The sequence below is a fragment of the Corvus kubaryi genome, unplaced genomic scaffold (assembly GCF_017639235.1).
Source record: "Corvus kubaryi isolate FWS band 111438036 unplaced genomic scaffold, C.kubaryi_AGA036_p1.0 37308, whole genome shotgun sequence".
Taxonomy (NCBI): domain Eukaryota; kingdom Metazoa; phylum Chordata; class Aves; order Passeriformes; family Corvidae; genus Corvus; species Corvus kubaryi.
The window spans coordinates 1608521-1623328 of record NW_024581096.1 but is presented as its reverse complement, the minus strand read 5'-3'; the positions used below and the strand labels follow the sequence as shown (position 1 = coordinate 1623328).

At 47.1% G+C, this 14808-nt stretch overlaps 1 protein-coding gene and 1 long non-coding RNA gene across 2 annotated transcripts; one reads left to right on the top strand and one right to left on the bottom strand.

The window, feature by feature from the left end:
* Positions 1-4485: 4485 nt before the first annotated feature.
* On the bottom strand, positions 4486-8934 carry CD180 (CD180 molecule). The gene is given in 8 exon segments (XM_042028899.1): positions 4486-4665; positions 4668-4856; positions 4858-5315; positions 5318-5916; positions 5918-6049; positions 6700-6803; positions 7867-7926; positions 8593-8934. Coding segments are annotated over 8 exon segments (2064 nt in total).
* A 175-nt stretch (positions 8935-9109) lies between these two features.
* LOC121664716 lies at positions 9110-14808 on the top strand. Its single transcript, XR_006016102.1, has 2 exons — positions 9110-10171; positions 14128-14808. It is a non-coding gene; the product is annotated as an uncharacterized LOC121664716 (long non-coding RNA).

Sequence of the window (14808 nt, the reverse complement as noted above, 5' to 3'; positions counted from 1 at the left end):
TCTTGCAAATCTGGTGTGCTGATGAGGGGTGATGTGTTGAGGAGAGAAGAGCAGGATCCAGCAGCTGAGGCAAAGGAAATTACAAGAGTTGAGGGTTGACTGAGTCTCATGCCTCTTCTGCTGTGCTGTCCCTGGCTGTGGACAGCACAGTCATCTCTGCCAGGGGAGGCATAGAAACCTGCATGCCCAGAGTGAGCCTCCAGAGTGTTGTGGGCCAGAGGAAGGGGGTGGTATGTGGAGTTTGTGTTTAGGAGGAAGTTGGGAGAGATGGGTTATCACTGTTATATCTGGCATGGTCTGTCACCTTCATTTTGCTTCTTACCTGAGATGGAAATGCTTCTGTGGTATGAAGGGGGCTGTGAGCTCCCTTCTTCAGCACTGAACTCTCAGTTTGCTAAACCCCCATAGGCTCCTTATTGTAGTCTTACGTAGCATGCAAGACTTTGTAGGGACATCCAGCTTGATTTGGATCAGAGCTCAGCAGGCAGATCAGAAGGAAAAGATCACAGGACAGGAGGATACTGGAGGGTGTATGGATGCATGTCCCACTGCATGCTTTAGGTTAGCAACAGTTTTTCTCTCCACTGACTGTATCTGTAGTACAGTAGCTGACTAGAACTGACTAGATCAATCTCCCAGGTATCTGCCAAGGATGTATTTGAATGAACTGAGTTTAGGAATCATAGAATGGTTTGGGCTGGAAGGGACGTGAAGTTCCAGCCACCATGGGTAGGAAGCAATGCTAGAGGTTATAGTTCAAGGGGCAAAAAGTTGTGAGCATCAGGAGGAGCTGAGATGACTGCAGAGTAAGAAGACAGTAATGGTGTAGTTGTGTTCTAGTAGACATCAAGCCCTAAAAAATGCAGGTGTGAAGGGGAAGAGGATGTCCAAGGGATTTGGTAGGGAAAGATGTCTTCTAGTAGGGGAGAAGAATTACCATTGGTTCTGTCTGATCAGGGAGGTATAGTATAGATTGTTTGGGAGGGACCTCGCCTGCTGTTTATCCAGGTGCAGACAAGACCGGTGAATGAAAGTTCTTAAAAGATGTTTCATTGACATCAGGGTGCGTTTTTTGAAGTCAAGATACATAGAAATTGGCCCGTTTAACCATCTTGTTCAGGGTAAAATCCTCCCCCGAAAATTGACTTGGATCTTGCTGAGAGACGTTGCTTAAGCACAGTTAAGGAAAGAAGAACTTGGCTCTGAGTTTTTGTTTGTCCTGGTGAAATAAAGCTAAGTGCTTACCGATCTGTGAAATAATGAAGATACGCTCAAGTTCCTTCTCTCTGTAAACACTGCTAAATTCTGTGTTGTGGTGTTGAGTTGTACTGGGACTTCAGGAACCCGTAGTCCAGGAGCTAGGGTGGTGTGAGCTAAATCTTGTTAGGCACCATTCACCTCAGGCAATTCCCTTGTTCTCTCTGTGTGCTGGCTTCATAGCCATATTTAAAAAAATGAGAGCTAAAAGGCCTGACTGGAAGCTGAAAGAGTGTATCATATTAGAGCTTGACTAGGTACACAATTCTGTAAGAAAAAACCTGTTGCCTCTTTCCATGTATATCTTTACTAAGTAATCCCAGAAGACTAAATCTTTGCACTTAACAAAGTCGTAATACATAATCTGGACATTTTAGTGTATTATATCCAGAGATTAATTTCCTTCAGAATAGTCAGTCCCTGTATTTAGGGTTTGTGTATCCTGAAACATACAGCGTATGCTGTTCAGCATGGTTTGCAGTGTCTTATGAATGGCATTTTTGCAGGCAAATAGAGCAGAGATGACACTGTAAAGAAAATCAAAGAGTAAAATTAGAACACTTGCAGGTATGGTCACCTAGAACAAGTTGTGTAGGGGGAAAGGGATGGATTGCAAGAAAGCTTTAATACTTGGTGTGCAAAACACATTTCACCTTCTCAAACATCTTTGAGTTTTCACCAAGTGAAGTTTACACCTGAGTCTACACTGTGACACAGGATAGCATTTCATAAACTGGTGGTGGTGAAATCCTGTGGTATTCTCTCCAAATAAAAGGGCATTTCAGAATATCTTTCAGCCTAACATGCAGTTTTTCCTCCAGTCACTACTATAGTGGATCTGTTACTATGATACTTGCAGCAGGTTTTTTTGGTGTCTGTGGAGTGTGTTATGGTCCCTTTTGATGTCAGTATTTTTGTGTAACACCTTCCTGAACCCACAATTTCAAGAGTGAAACGATGGAAGAAGCAAGTCTTTCTTAGGTGGTACACACACTGGCAATCATCCTGGATTGTTAAGATATTGGAGGTTGCTCATTTAACCAATTGAATTTGCAGAGTGAGAGGAAAATGCACCTTGAACTTTGGGCTGAGTTCAGGAATGTCCCTGCCTTGCTCCCAAGGACAAGTCAGGGTGTGCTCAGCTTGGGCAGCGTGGTTTGCTCGGGGACAGTTCTCTCCTATAGCCGAGCCCTTGCAGAAGGGCAGGCAGCCCATGCAGCTTCAGTGTTGAGCAGCTGGAGCACAGTGCCTGCCGATGGCATCGGGAGGAGCCTTCAGCAGCCACAGGAACAGGGAACATGGACCAGCAATACAGAGAGGCAACACTGTAGGGTGCAAGATCTGGGAGTGTTTGTGGGCAGCTGGAGGAGGAACGTCAAACATCTCTCCCTGCTTGCCCTTAGGCAGCACATGGCTACAAAGGCAGGAGGAGGAGAAGCTGGGGGGGTAGGGCAGTGACGTATATGATGTAAAGGCAGATGAAAGCTGCAAAAATACACATTGCATGAGTCTGGTCTGCTAACAGATGGTAAAAGGGGCTTTCCAAATGAGAGGTATTTCTTACTGGAGAAGATCAACCGGGTTCTTGTCAGAAATGAGCAAAAACTTTCTGATCCACCGGGAATCTTTGAATCTTTGAAAGTTTAGCTAGTCAGCATGTTAGAGAGGAAAATGTTGAGGAAATGCTTTGGACAGGAGCTGAAGCTGAATGTGGAGTCCTGCGTGGGAAGGGTTGAGAGTTGGCCTTCCACATCTCGGAGAGCAACCACAGCTCCAGCCTAACATGGCAGGGAGTAGTACTGGGCAAGCTTCCCCGTGGTGCATGCTCCAGGAGACAGGAGGGTCATACCACCAGGAGAGTTGTGTCTATCCATCAGGGTAAGCCTGTTATTAAAGCGCTAAATAAACATAAGTGACTTTATGGTGATCCAAGGCAGATGAGTAGGCCTGACAAGCTCCCACTAGATCCTTGGTCAAATGCCCATACTCTGCCTTGCTCTGGGTTTATTCACATGTGATGGCAGAGAAGACAATTCGGTGTTACATAAATAATAAGTCTTTATTCCTGCCTACCGTTGCATATCCAGTTGAAGCAGGGATCATCATCTCTGATTTTACTCCAGGGATGCACACCAGAAGCAGCGTGAAGTAGCTGTTGACACCAGGAGCTCCTGTGGGATGAGGTTGTCCACAGTGCTGCCCCCTTTGCAGCCTCTGGTTTTCTCACCTGGGCTGTGGCTGAAAGGAACAGGCACTCCAGGCTGGAAAAGGAATGGCTCATATCTGTCAGCATTGAGGGGTTTTGCCCTGTGCAAGCAAGCAGAGTATTGGACCCACAGATTCTTGACCAAATCTACAATTTTATAGTAAAAGATGATACTGTCTTTACTTGCTCTGGAATCTAGAAAATAGCACAGGAGCAGGGCCTGCCCCAGGCTGAAAGATGGGTAGACAGAATTTCAGTGGTCAGAAGTTCTCTAAGGATCAAAAGTATTTAAAAGAAGTATTTTTTAAAATTCACAGAGGTGATACATGCTGTTTCTTATGTGACTGTAAATGTGTCTGTTCTTCACAGGTAGTTTTTTTCTCTTTAGCAAAGTGGGGTACACTACTGCCAGCTCTTAAAAAACATTGCTTTACAAGGGTATTTGATAGAGGGTGGAATTTGGTTGGGGGTTTTTGTTGGTTTTTTTTGTTTGGTTGAGTTTTGGTTGGGTTGTTTGGTTGGTTTATTGTTTCCTTTTTGGAAGTGGTGGTGGTTAGGTTTTCTTTTTTAAAGAGAAGGAAGTTTGTATTTTGGCTGTTGGATTTTCCCTTTACGAGTGCATTAGCCATAGTACTAGTATAACAGGGCTACCATTGAGTTAAATTGGGATATCTCCGTAAGTTATTTAAATATTTTCAAGATTCAGGTCATAGTTTTTTTTTCAACTCTTAATTTTTTCATTATTTTTCTAGAAGTTGTAATTGAGAGGTAGAGAGAATATTACAAAAGTTAAGAAAATACTTGTCACAAATAAAAACAGTGAGATATCTTTCAACTTAATACAGTTGCTGTAGGTATTTTCTGTGTCCCCATCCTGGACTTACAGTCATTGGTAATTTTGCTTGAAATAGTGAGCACCCCAAAGGAAGATGGCACTACAGGATAAACCAGCCAGGACAACGGCAATGATTCCTGATGTGTTCATCCCACAGGAGAGTGAGAAGGTGGCCAGCTGAACCCAGTTAGTAAGTTGGGTTCAGAGCACCTTGTTCCTTCAGGGTCTTTTTATCCAGATTTTGCTTGTACCAGGTGATTAAACCAATATTAGAGCAGGTGCAGTCCAGAAGGCTGTAGCATCAATTGATTATACACTGGCCATCTGGGGGCACTAGCTGGTCACCTGGTATGACATGGATTTGCCCATGTTATGGGCACAACTGAGATAGATGCTCTTGAGATTTGAAAATGCATCTCTGCTGAATGCAGTAAATTTGTTGTAACTTGGATCAACATGCTGTAGCTTCCTGAGGTTGTGAAATACTTGGTTACCTATTGCTGTCTGTTCACAGGATGACAATATTAGCACCTCTAAATTGGATAGGGAACCATTTGTCCTTTGGCATGATTCCCAACTCAAAGTTATTTTGACTAAGGTCCAAGAACATGAGGTTTTTCAAACCTTGAAAGAGATGCTGAATGCTAGTATTAATGTGGGAGGACGAAAGATTCAGCACTTGCAAGAGATGCAGATTTTGGAAAGGGTTCTGTGACGTGTTGATACAGAGGGGAGTGAAGGGTAAGTTCAGCAGCTCTAGGCTAGCACTGTCCCAAATGAGCACGTCCTGGAGATGGAGGTGTGTGTTGTGGCTCAGATTCAGGTAACAAAGTCTGCTCAAAGCTCTCAGTGCTTTGCTACAGCAGTCAGAGCTTTCAGTGTGATTCTGACTTAAATCAAGATGTTGGAGCTTTGCCAGTTTCTCCAAACAGCCAGAGCCCAGCTGCAGAACCTGTGGGTTACCCTTGATGTGGAGGCGGGTGAGGGATGGGAAGGCAGCAGAGCTGGTGTTGCTGTCTCAAAGCAGTTTGCATTGAGAATCATCTCTAGTGAGCTCATGCCACTGATGCCAGGGGCCAGTGCATGGATGTGGGTTTGGGTTAGGTCCAGCTTTCGGAGCCTGGTTAAGCACTGAAATGTGTCAGCATTTAGATTTCTAAAGTGCTGTAACTGCAGATAGAGATCCTTGACAGAGATGCTACAGAGGCCTTGTAAAACATCTGGGCTTATGTAGGGCTCCTTTTCCACGCCGTAAAATGTTCCCAGCCAAAGTGTCATGGCTGTGGAGTTCTGTATCCCCTCCAGGACCCCAGGGATGTCAGCATAGCTCACCAAGTCCAAACTGTAGAAATGGGATTGAAAGGCTCCAGGTTCAGTGTATGTAATGTCATTGCCTTTAAGGATGGGAGTTACATTGCTGGTCTCCTGCAGAGCTTGGGCATCTTCTGCTGTGATTGCTCGTATGTTGTTCATTTGAAAATTGAGGCATTTGAGGTTTTGAGTGGGAAAGTTGCAGGGAAGCTGCAGTAAAGAGATGTGGTTGCCCAAGATGAGGATATCTAAGCTGTCAAGATTTATCACTGGAATGAAGGATGTACTTGTTATTCCTGTCTGTGTTGAGATGCTCCAGCAAACGTGGGCCAGCAAATGCTGTGTCAGACAGAAATGTGAGCAAGTTTACCATCAGCATGACTCTCTTCTGCTGCCTGTTGCTGTGAAAGGCACCATCATACACCCAGCTGATCTGACACCTTGAGAAAACAATAGAAAGCAGCATCTGTGGCCAGTCTCACAAACTCTCCTATTAATGTGATTACTCAAACTGCACCTCGTATCTGTAAAAACCCATGATCTGTTGCCTTCACCAAGATAGAAGTGTCTGTCTTTTCCAGTGATGCTTGCCTGGTACTTTTAAGTTCACATTTAATTATAGGGTATTCCTGAGAAGAAGAACCTGTCCTGAAATGATGGGTGTGAGGAGGCATTTGTGGGAGTCAGGAGACATGAGGTATTTAATGTCTAACTTAACAGGAAAATCTCTTTTCCTATAAAAAAAAGCTGGTCATTTCCAAGGGCCAAACATGTCTTTCTTCAGTTTTTAGGGAACAATACTGAAAAATTAATAACTGCTGTAGTGACTTTGCTGTCACTGGAAAATGCATATTTCACCCACTGTACTGTAAATGATTGTCCTTAGAAGGAAGTCTCAATATTGCCCAAGTGGATCAATCTCTGCTTAGCAAAAAAATTCACCAGCTGTCTGAAGGTGCTGGTAGTGGTTTCCCTGTGAAGCCAGGAAGATGCTGCAGTGGTGTGCTCCAAAAGTCTCTGTCTCTGACAGGGGCAGGGGGTTTCACCCCTGTGAATGTGATGAGCAGAAGTGAGGATGCTCCTTCCATACCTTGTTAAGTCCAAGTAGAGAAGAGAATTCAGATCAGAGAAGGTTGAATTCTGGAGGGAGGGGAGCACATTGAAGCTGAAATCAAAGATTTCTGTTGTGGCAAGTAGTCACAGGAATCTTAGTCCTAAACCGTCCCAGCTGTAGCTTTTATTTTCTGTAATCTGTGGGAAATACACAGTGAAGCTGAAAGAGTTATGTACTGTGAATATACATAGGAAAACATGGCACTTGGAAAATCCCCCCCCAAACTAACACAACCCACAAAATAACCCAAAGAGAATTTTGAATTATTTAAAATGCAGCAGCCAGAACCCTAGACAGCCTCAGCACAGGCTTGCACTGCATAGCTCTGGGGTTTTGGGGAATGTGTTTTTAAAACGAATGCCTTGAATCTCTCTTGTATTAATTTGAAGTGTCTCATCTGCAGTACTTTCTTGTCAAACTTAGCACATGTGAGGATTGTTTACTCTTCTGGATGAATTATCAGTCCTTAAAAAAGGATCCCCACAAGGTAGTTTTAAATTGTGAATGTCATGAGTCTTGTCACAAAACTTAATCTAAGAGAAGTCTTAAGTAAACCTTACAGAGGGGAAGTAAAAAAGAGCAGGTCTGGAAAATGTTTCTAGGAGGAATGTGGCCAAATTAATTGGATATGAACTTCAGTTACACACTGAAGTCAAGAGACAGCAGGAATGTTCAGCTCATACTAGACAAAGATCATGCCTGATACACTAAGTCTTTAAAAGGCTTTTCAGTTTTAAGTGAAAATAAATCCATCTATTACATAGGGAAGTCAACTTTGTGGATACCAGGGAAATTTGTTGAGTTTAGCAGGGGAGGGGGTTCCGAGTGCAGGGGAGCCGGCCAGAGTCACAATATGAACACCGATACGATTTGAGCATCGTGCTCTGCTTTATTGTTTACTTACACCAACTTATATCTACTTTACAAAGATTCACACCCTATTCCCACAAGACAGCCTCTAATCCGTGGGGGAGCCGACCAGTGTATAACTTTGCCAAGGATGTTCAAGGCTGCCTGCTGCCAGGTGTCTTTCAAGCCTGTCTGCAGCCTGAGGCCCCTTCAGGGGTTCTTCCCTAGCAGCCCTGGGTTGGCCAGTCTTTCCTGGGGTATCATATGCCCCTGTTCCACAAGGAATCCCTCTACACATCCCCCGTTTTCTTTTTGGGCAACCCAGTCCTGGCCGATGATCTTCCGCAGCCCCCACTTTAATGCAAGAAAAAATGCACCCATATACTATTAAGCCTAATATAACTACAAATAGCAATTGGCAGCCTTCTACTACCAAGGTATGCAGCTATCTGGTGATACCCAGACCCTTAAGCCAATCTCCAATAGGGTCGTCTGTCTCCTGAAGGTTGTGTAGGCCCCTCTGGAGGTCAGAGAGGTGCTTGTGAATTGAGACAGAGTGGTCAGAAAGATTCATACGGCACATACCCTGGAACTCTTCACAGCCGTGGCCATGGGCTAGTAGTAGAAAATCAATAGCTGCCCTATTTTGTAATACTGCATGTCTAACACTAGTAACATCTGTGCTTAGCTCATCAAGCATCTGCGAAGTTATGTTTAGCTCATCCCTCGCCCAGCAACCAAGTTTGTGTAATGTTGCGTGAGCCCTGGCTGCTGAAGCACCAGATAAGAACATAGATGCTAGCCAAATTGTACTACGACTCCAAAAGATGGGCTCTTCAGTCCTTTCACATTTGAGCTCATGGACTGAGCACTGCACCCTGGTTTCAGTGCGGTGGGTGATATATAAGAGTTGATGCAGGTTTGGATGGAACAGGGTGAGTTTCCCTAAGAAGCACGGTCCCCCATGTGGGCTGGCTGGAACCCCTTTCCATGCGTGGTCCCCGCATATTAAGAACGTACCACCGGGGAGGCGTTTTGGGGCTTGAGGTTGATTCGGTAGTAAATTGCTTCGGACTCGTAGTTTCTCAGAAACCAGTCTGCAAGAGGGTCAGCAGTGGCCCAAAGGCACCTATTAACATTTAATTGACTGGTAGTGGGCGGCTCGAATGTCATGTAACCATCCCCAGTTTGGTTTGTGGAACCCAGTAGATCTAACTCTTCTGGTGTCCCCATGGCCACATTGATGCTTTTCAAGAATGCACCTTGCCTACAGGCACGCTGCTGCGCAGGCTTGAGTCCGATCAGCCCTGAACACTTGCCATTGTTTGTGGCGTTCCCTATCAGGGAGCTGTTGTCTGGCATCCCTCAGAAGTCTTGCGGGTTAAAATATGGGACCCCAATTAAGCAGGTGCGAAATGGGTCCCCTGGCGCGGCCAGGCTCAGACACATGGAGTCTTGCCCCGTTAATTCAGCTAGGGTGACCCACATGTTTTGTCTCTTTTGGATTGCTGTCAACATTGCGTGGGACCCTGTTAGGATGCTTACCGAGAAGCAAACCTCTCAGAATGTTTGTGGGCCCACCGCTGCTTTGTCACTTCCCAGTGCTCGGGGACCACCACATGCTGCCGTGGGACACAAACCAGTGTGCTACACTCTCGCCCTAACACTGCCACACTCTGTACTGCCTTCACTCCATCTAAATGGGCAGACAGCCAAGTGAAGATGTCCACCAATGCCCTTGTCTCAAGACAGTCAAAAACAACTCCCCACTCTACCTCTGTGTCTGGTGCTATACCCAAGAATTTACGCAACTCCCTTTCTTGATTCTGCCTTTAATCACGGTCCCCACAAGGCAGGCACGTATACCACCCACTTTCTAATGTTAGCTCCCAGAGCAGGAGCTGTGAAGGGGTTAACAACAATTGTGCAATGCTGATGCAATCATTAGGACACAGGACATCTGGCAATGGGTCAGTCCTCACTGTCGGGGCTGATGGAGGCGACGGCTGCACCTCCCCTCGCGGGAAGGGAGGGGCCGTAGGCCCTGTGCCCAGTTCTCCTGACGGGAACGCAGGAGTTCTGGTGGCTTTTTTGACCGGTGGGTCCATGGGACGCCACGGTGCTGATGGTGCGGTTTTGCAAGCCCTAGACTCCAGCACGTCCTGACACGTAGACAATTCAGCAAGCTTCTTCATTAATTCATGCATCATCTCTCAGTGCTTCTCCTCCTCTTGGGGCTGACCCCCGGCAGCCCTGGCTGGCTCTGGCTCTGCAGGTGACAAAACCGCAGAAGCTCTTTCGCCGTCAGACCTTGCTCCGCTGTCTGGCAGAGGGGCATTGCGCTCTGCCGCTTTCTGCTGGGCATTAGGACTGCTCGTTTCTCCTTCGCCCGCCTGCACCCCGCCCCCTGAGTCGGGAGGCTCTGCTTCCATGTTCGCAGCCATTTTTCCCTCAGACTTCGGAGGGGTAACTTCCTTCCGCGTCCAGCAACTCTCGCAGGGAACGCACGGGTGCTGCTGTTCCCTTAATCCGTCTTCCCGCGGTCAGCCCGAAGAATCGCGCAACCCTGGACTCCGCCCTGGTCTCCGGCCACCACTCCGTTAATCACGGCTCTCCAAGTTAATCTGAGAGCTTTAGCTTCTTTACCTTCCCTTCCACTCTCAATCGTGGACAGCCACAGCTTGTTCCCAACTTCCCACCACACTTTGGTCGAAAACAAAAGCGAAGTGCATTTCAAACACCCTTGTTCCTGGGCCCACATAACGAGGGCATTAAGATCTCCATCTTTTATAGTCTCGCCTCTCTTAGAGAGGATACTGGCTAGGAGGCGAGTTCCAGCCTCATACTCCATAGCTTCTTACCTGCGGGGGCTCACTTGGCTGCACGAGCTCCGGTCTCCCGCATCACTCCGCTTTGAGACCCTTCCCGCATCTGGCTCCCAAAGGCTCCAACACCGATGCGATGATTCGGAGTCTTGCCGCATTCAAGCGATACCGCATTTAAGTGAAAAACACACTGCATGTAAGCAAAAAAATCACTCGGGTCCCTGCTCAGGTGCCAGGTTTAGCAGGGGGGGTCCCGAGTGCAGGGGGAGCCGGCCAGAGTAACGACACGAACACCGATACGATTTGAGCATCGTGCTCCGCTTTATTGTTTACTTACACCAACTTACATCTACTTTACAAAGATTCACGCCCTATTCCTACAAGATGGCCTCTAATCCGTGGGGGAGCCGACCAGTGTATAACTTTGCCAAGGATGTTCAAGGCTGCCTGCTGCCAGGTGTCTTTCAAGCCTGTCTGCAGCCTGAGGCCCCTTCAGGGGTTCTTCCCTAGCAGCCCTGGGTTGCCCAGACTGTCCTGGGGTATCATATGCCCCTGTTCCACAAGGAATCCCTCTACAGTTGAGCATGCCTGACCTGCCTTTGCCTGCTGCCTACATGAAAGTCAGCCAGACCTAGGTTACGGGCACCCCGAAATACCCTGCTGTGCTGTCGAGGTGTGGGAATGCTCAGAGCATTGCACTCATCCCAGCTGCCATCTGCAATGGGGAGCACCAGCCTCCTCCACAGCCACTTCCCCTCCCAAAGGACAGAGGAATGGCCTGTCCTGGGTGGTCCCAGGGCCAGCCTCAGAGAGGTGGGGTACCCAGGGCTGTGTGAGAGCTGCAGCTCTGGAAGTTCCCTGCCCAGTAGCCTTGCAGACGTTCAGCTTGTGGGGAAGTAAACACAAGTATGGCACAGTTGGCCAACATGAGCAATTTAATTTGACACAAAGCTATTGTGCCAGTGGAAGAAAGTAGGCACAGGCAGCAGTTGTGTGTCCATAGAGGAATGCCCTGGAACCCATGACAGGTAGAGGACAGTGCAGGTGTGTGCCCTCTGGGTGGGAGCACGAGCTGTGTCAGGGTTTGTTGAGGTGCACGTGTTGGGCCCTGGGGATTGGTGCATGGGGCTCAGGTCTTTCTGTTGACACAGCCATGAGTATTTGAGCCTAAACCACATCTCTGCCCGTCTCTGGCTTAGAAGAGGCAGGTGGGCTGTGTCTGCACTCAGTAGCCTCAGGAGAAGGGGAAGAGCAGTAGTGTTTGATGCAAACCACAGGCTGGGTTTGTTGAACACTTTTCTTGATTTCCTTGAAGCACAAATCCTCTAACTGAAGGATGCCAGGGAGTATCAGGGAAGCAACACAGGCCTCCACTGCTGCACATAGGCATGCAGGGGCAGAGAGATGTTGGCAGTAGCGTGGTGGAGTGGGAGGAAGCAGAGAGGGGCTCTCATTGCAAAATTCCCCATCTGGGTGGGGAGCGCAGCTCCTCCACCTCCCAGCTCCCTCTGGCATGCGGGGTCCCAGCTGGAGTTCAGTGCCAGCACCCAGGGACAGCATCAGCAGGGAGGATTGAACCAGGGCTGGCCATGGCTGAGCCCCCCACCTGTAGGTGCTTGACATGATGTGGGGGCAGAAAGCCAGCCCAGTACCTGCTGTGATAACTCTTGTGATAGCACAGGGACTCGGGCCCAGCCTGGAAGCACTGATACAGTGTTAGTATCTACAAAAATGACAAAATACTGACTGAGAAAAGTTGATGCTTTCAATACTGGTAAGAAAAGGAGAACCTGTGGAACCAACTGATGCCATGTGTAGTTTAGACAGATAAAAATAATTTAACTGTCACTGTAAATGAGAAGAGTGCCTATGTTTTGCCATTCAAATAAAACAGTAAGTAAGCTCTCTCCATATGCTTCAGGGCATGGAGTGGCTTTCACAGTGAACTGAGGAGAAACTATCCCTAGGGGAATCCTGTTGTGCAGCTCTGAGTGCTCAGAGATTTGTAGATTTAATTCAATGAAGAATTTGCTATTGGCCCCAGGTATGCACTGCACAGGGCTGCTTTTCCATTGTGCTTCTTCCCTGAATCAAAAACCTTGCCTTTTTTTCTGTTGTCTCCCACTTGGAATAGAGCGGGGGGCGCCCCCAAGAGATAAAAGAAAAGAAAAAAAGAGAAGAAAAGCAAAGATAAAAGAAAATATTAAGTAAAAGAAAAAGCTTATTGGGTCAGTCTTTTCTCCTGCCCCTGGAAAAGCCCTGGTACTTTCTTACTATTCTCATGTGGTATTGCACACCAACCAAATAGCAAATAGAGATATCATCATACTGTGTACAAATTCCTCTATGAAGAGCACAGTACAAGAGGTAAAATCCTTATACCTCTCCTCTGTCTAGCTCTCATAGCTGTTAAACACCCCTGGGAAACTTTATCATGCTTCAAGCTCTCTGTGGGATGAAGTACAGTGCTGGATTGATGGGCCCCAAAGTCCCCATCAGTGGTAGGACAGGGTGTGAGGGTGCACACATGCACAGGTGTGAGGAGGAGGAGGAGGAAGAGGGACAGTGGCTGATGTCCCTAAGCATGTATTGAGACACCTGTCTTATTTATTCAGATTGCCCTAGGATAAATCCCGTGGGAACTGGAAACATTCAGACATTAGCAGGCAAGTGTTAACCCCAGATGTCTGCCCATCCAGAGGGATGGTGGCTGTCACTCCCCTCCACTCACATCGTCTCTGCGGTGCTGGGTGCTCTGCAGCTGGCACAGGTGACCGCTGTGAAAACCAGAAGATATGAATCACAGGCCGTTATGGAGAGAGGCAGGCTGCTGCAGTGGATGATCTTGTGCTGTCGTTTCTGAATGAAAGTGAGACTGAGCAGAGAGGTCAGACAAACTGGGGGAGTTGGCTGGAAAGCAGGTTGCAAGGAAAAGGTTGCAACTGAACTCAGTGTGAGCAACACAGGAGTTTCAGAGTGAAAGAGGAACTTGCCTGCTTTAAATATAGTCAGGTTACTGTGCACTGATGCTTTTCTGAGGCAGAACAGATTTGTAAAAAGTGGAAACTGAGGAGAATTGGTCTTCATGCTCACGTGGACTGAAATGTCTCTGCTAAATACAGGATAGTACAGATGAAACCGTAGCACTCTACCAAAGGGGAATTGAATGCAATGGGAAGTTTGGGTTGAACAAAATTTGATACATCACTTAGAAAACACACAAAATCTTGTAAACCAGCTGGAAGTCAGAGCTGTGCTTTGGGGGCTGGTGGCAGTGGTGGACTTGGCAGTGTTAGTTTTACAGAGGACTCCATCTTACAGATCGAGCTTAAACCATTCCACAGCTCTAAGACCTCTGCCTACACTTTTGCAAAAAGGATTGTGTTGCTGATGCTTGACTATTGCAATAGAAACAGTAAAGCTAGAAAGCAGTATTTCAATCTGAAAATTAACACTCTTCCTCTTGTATTTAAATTACAAAGAATGATGACTTTTTTGGAGGGGGACAGTATTTCTAGCCATCTCTAAGATGAGTGTGTGTGTGGCAGCTGCGGGCAGGAGGGGTTCTTGTGCCAGCCAGCCAGAGGTGTCAGGTTCTGACTGCCCAGGGCAGAGCTGAGTACTGACTCTAGCCAAAAGCTCAACCTGTCATTTTCTTTCCTTTCTTAAATGACTGAGTTACTTGCTTGACATTTGTTGCCTTAAGTGGCACTCTTTCTTCATCACCTAGGAGAAAAAGGCATGATGAAATTTTACTGGGCTCAGCAAACGTGTCTCAGCCCGATGGAGCAGATACAGACCCTCTACTCAATCGGGGAAGCTTCAAGTAATCAAGATGCCATTTGGAGTGCATGAAGGTCAGCGCCCAGGAAGAAGACACCTGAACTTCTCTGGTGCTAAGGACACACACAAAATCAGTGGCTTTGGCTCTGAAACAGTGAATGACGGCCACAGCAGCTGGAGCTGATTTCAGGGTTCACCTGAGCTGTGATGTGCTCATTCCTGCAGGCAGGTGGGGAGAGGGGAGGAGTCAACAATGCAGGAGGGAAGCTGCCAGAAGTGCAGAGTTCACTCCGCTTTGCATGCTTGCCTAAACCTGTTGGGTGGACTGTTGGGGCTGGCAGGCACCAAGAGGCCATAGAACCAGTGCCCTGCTGCTGTATTTGTCTGCTACTAGGATGCTTCTGTGCTGAACTGATTGGCTGGGGCTTTTCTCCTCCTGTTTAATTTATAGTGTACAAAAGAAAATAAATTCTCTCAATACAAGCTGAAAAACACTCCACATTCTACTAACAGCTCTGCCTCTTCTGCAGCCATTTCTGTGTTTGCTGGAAACCCTACAGCAGGTCACAAAAAGGTCTGAGGAATTTGATTGGCATGTTTGCTCCTTGTTTATGTGCCATTTTCTGTG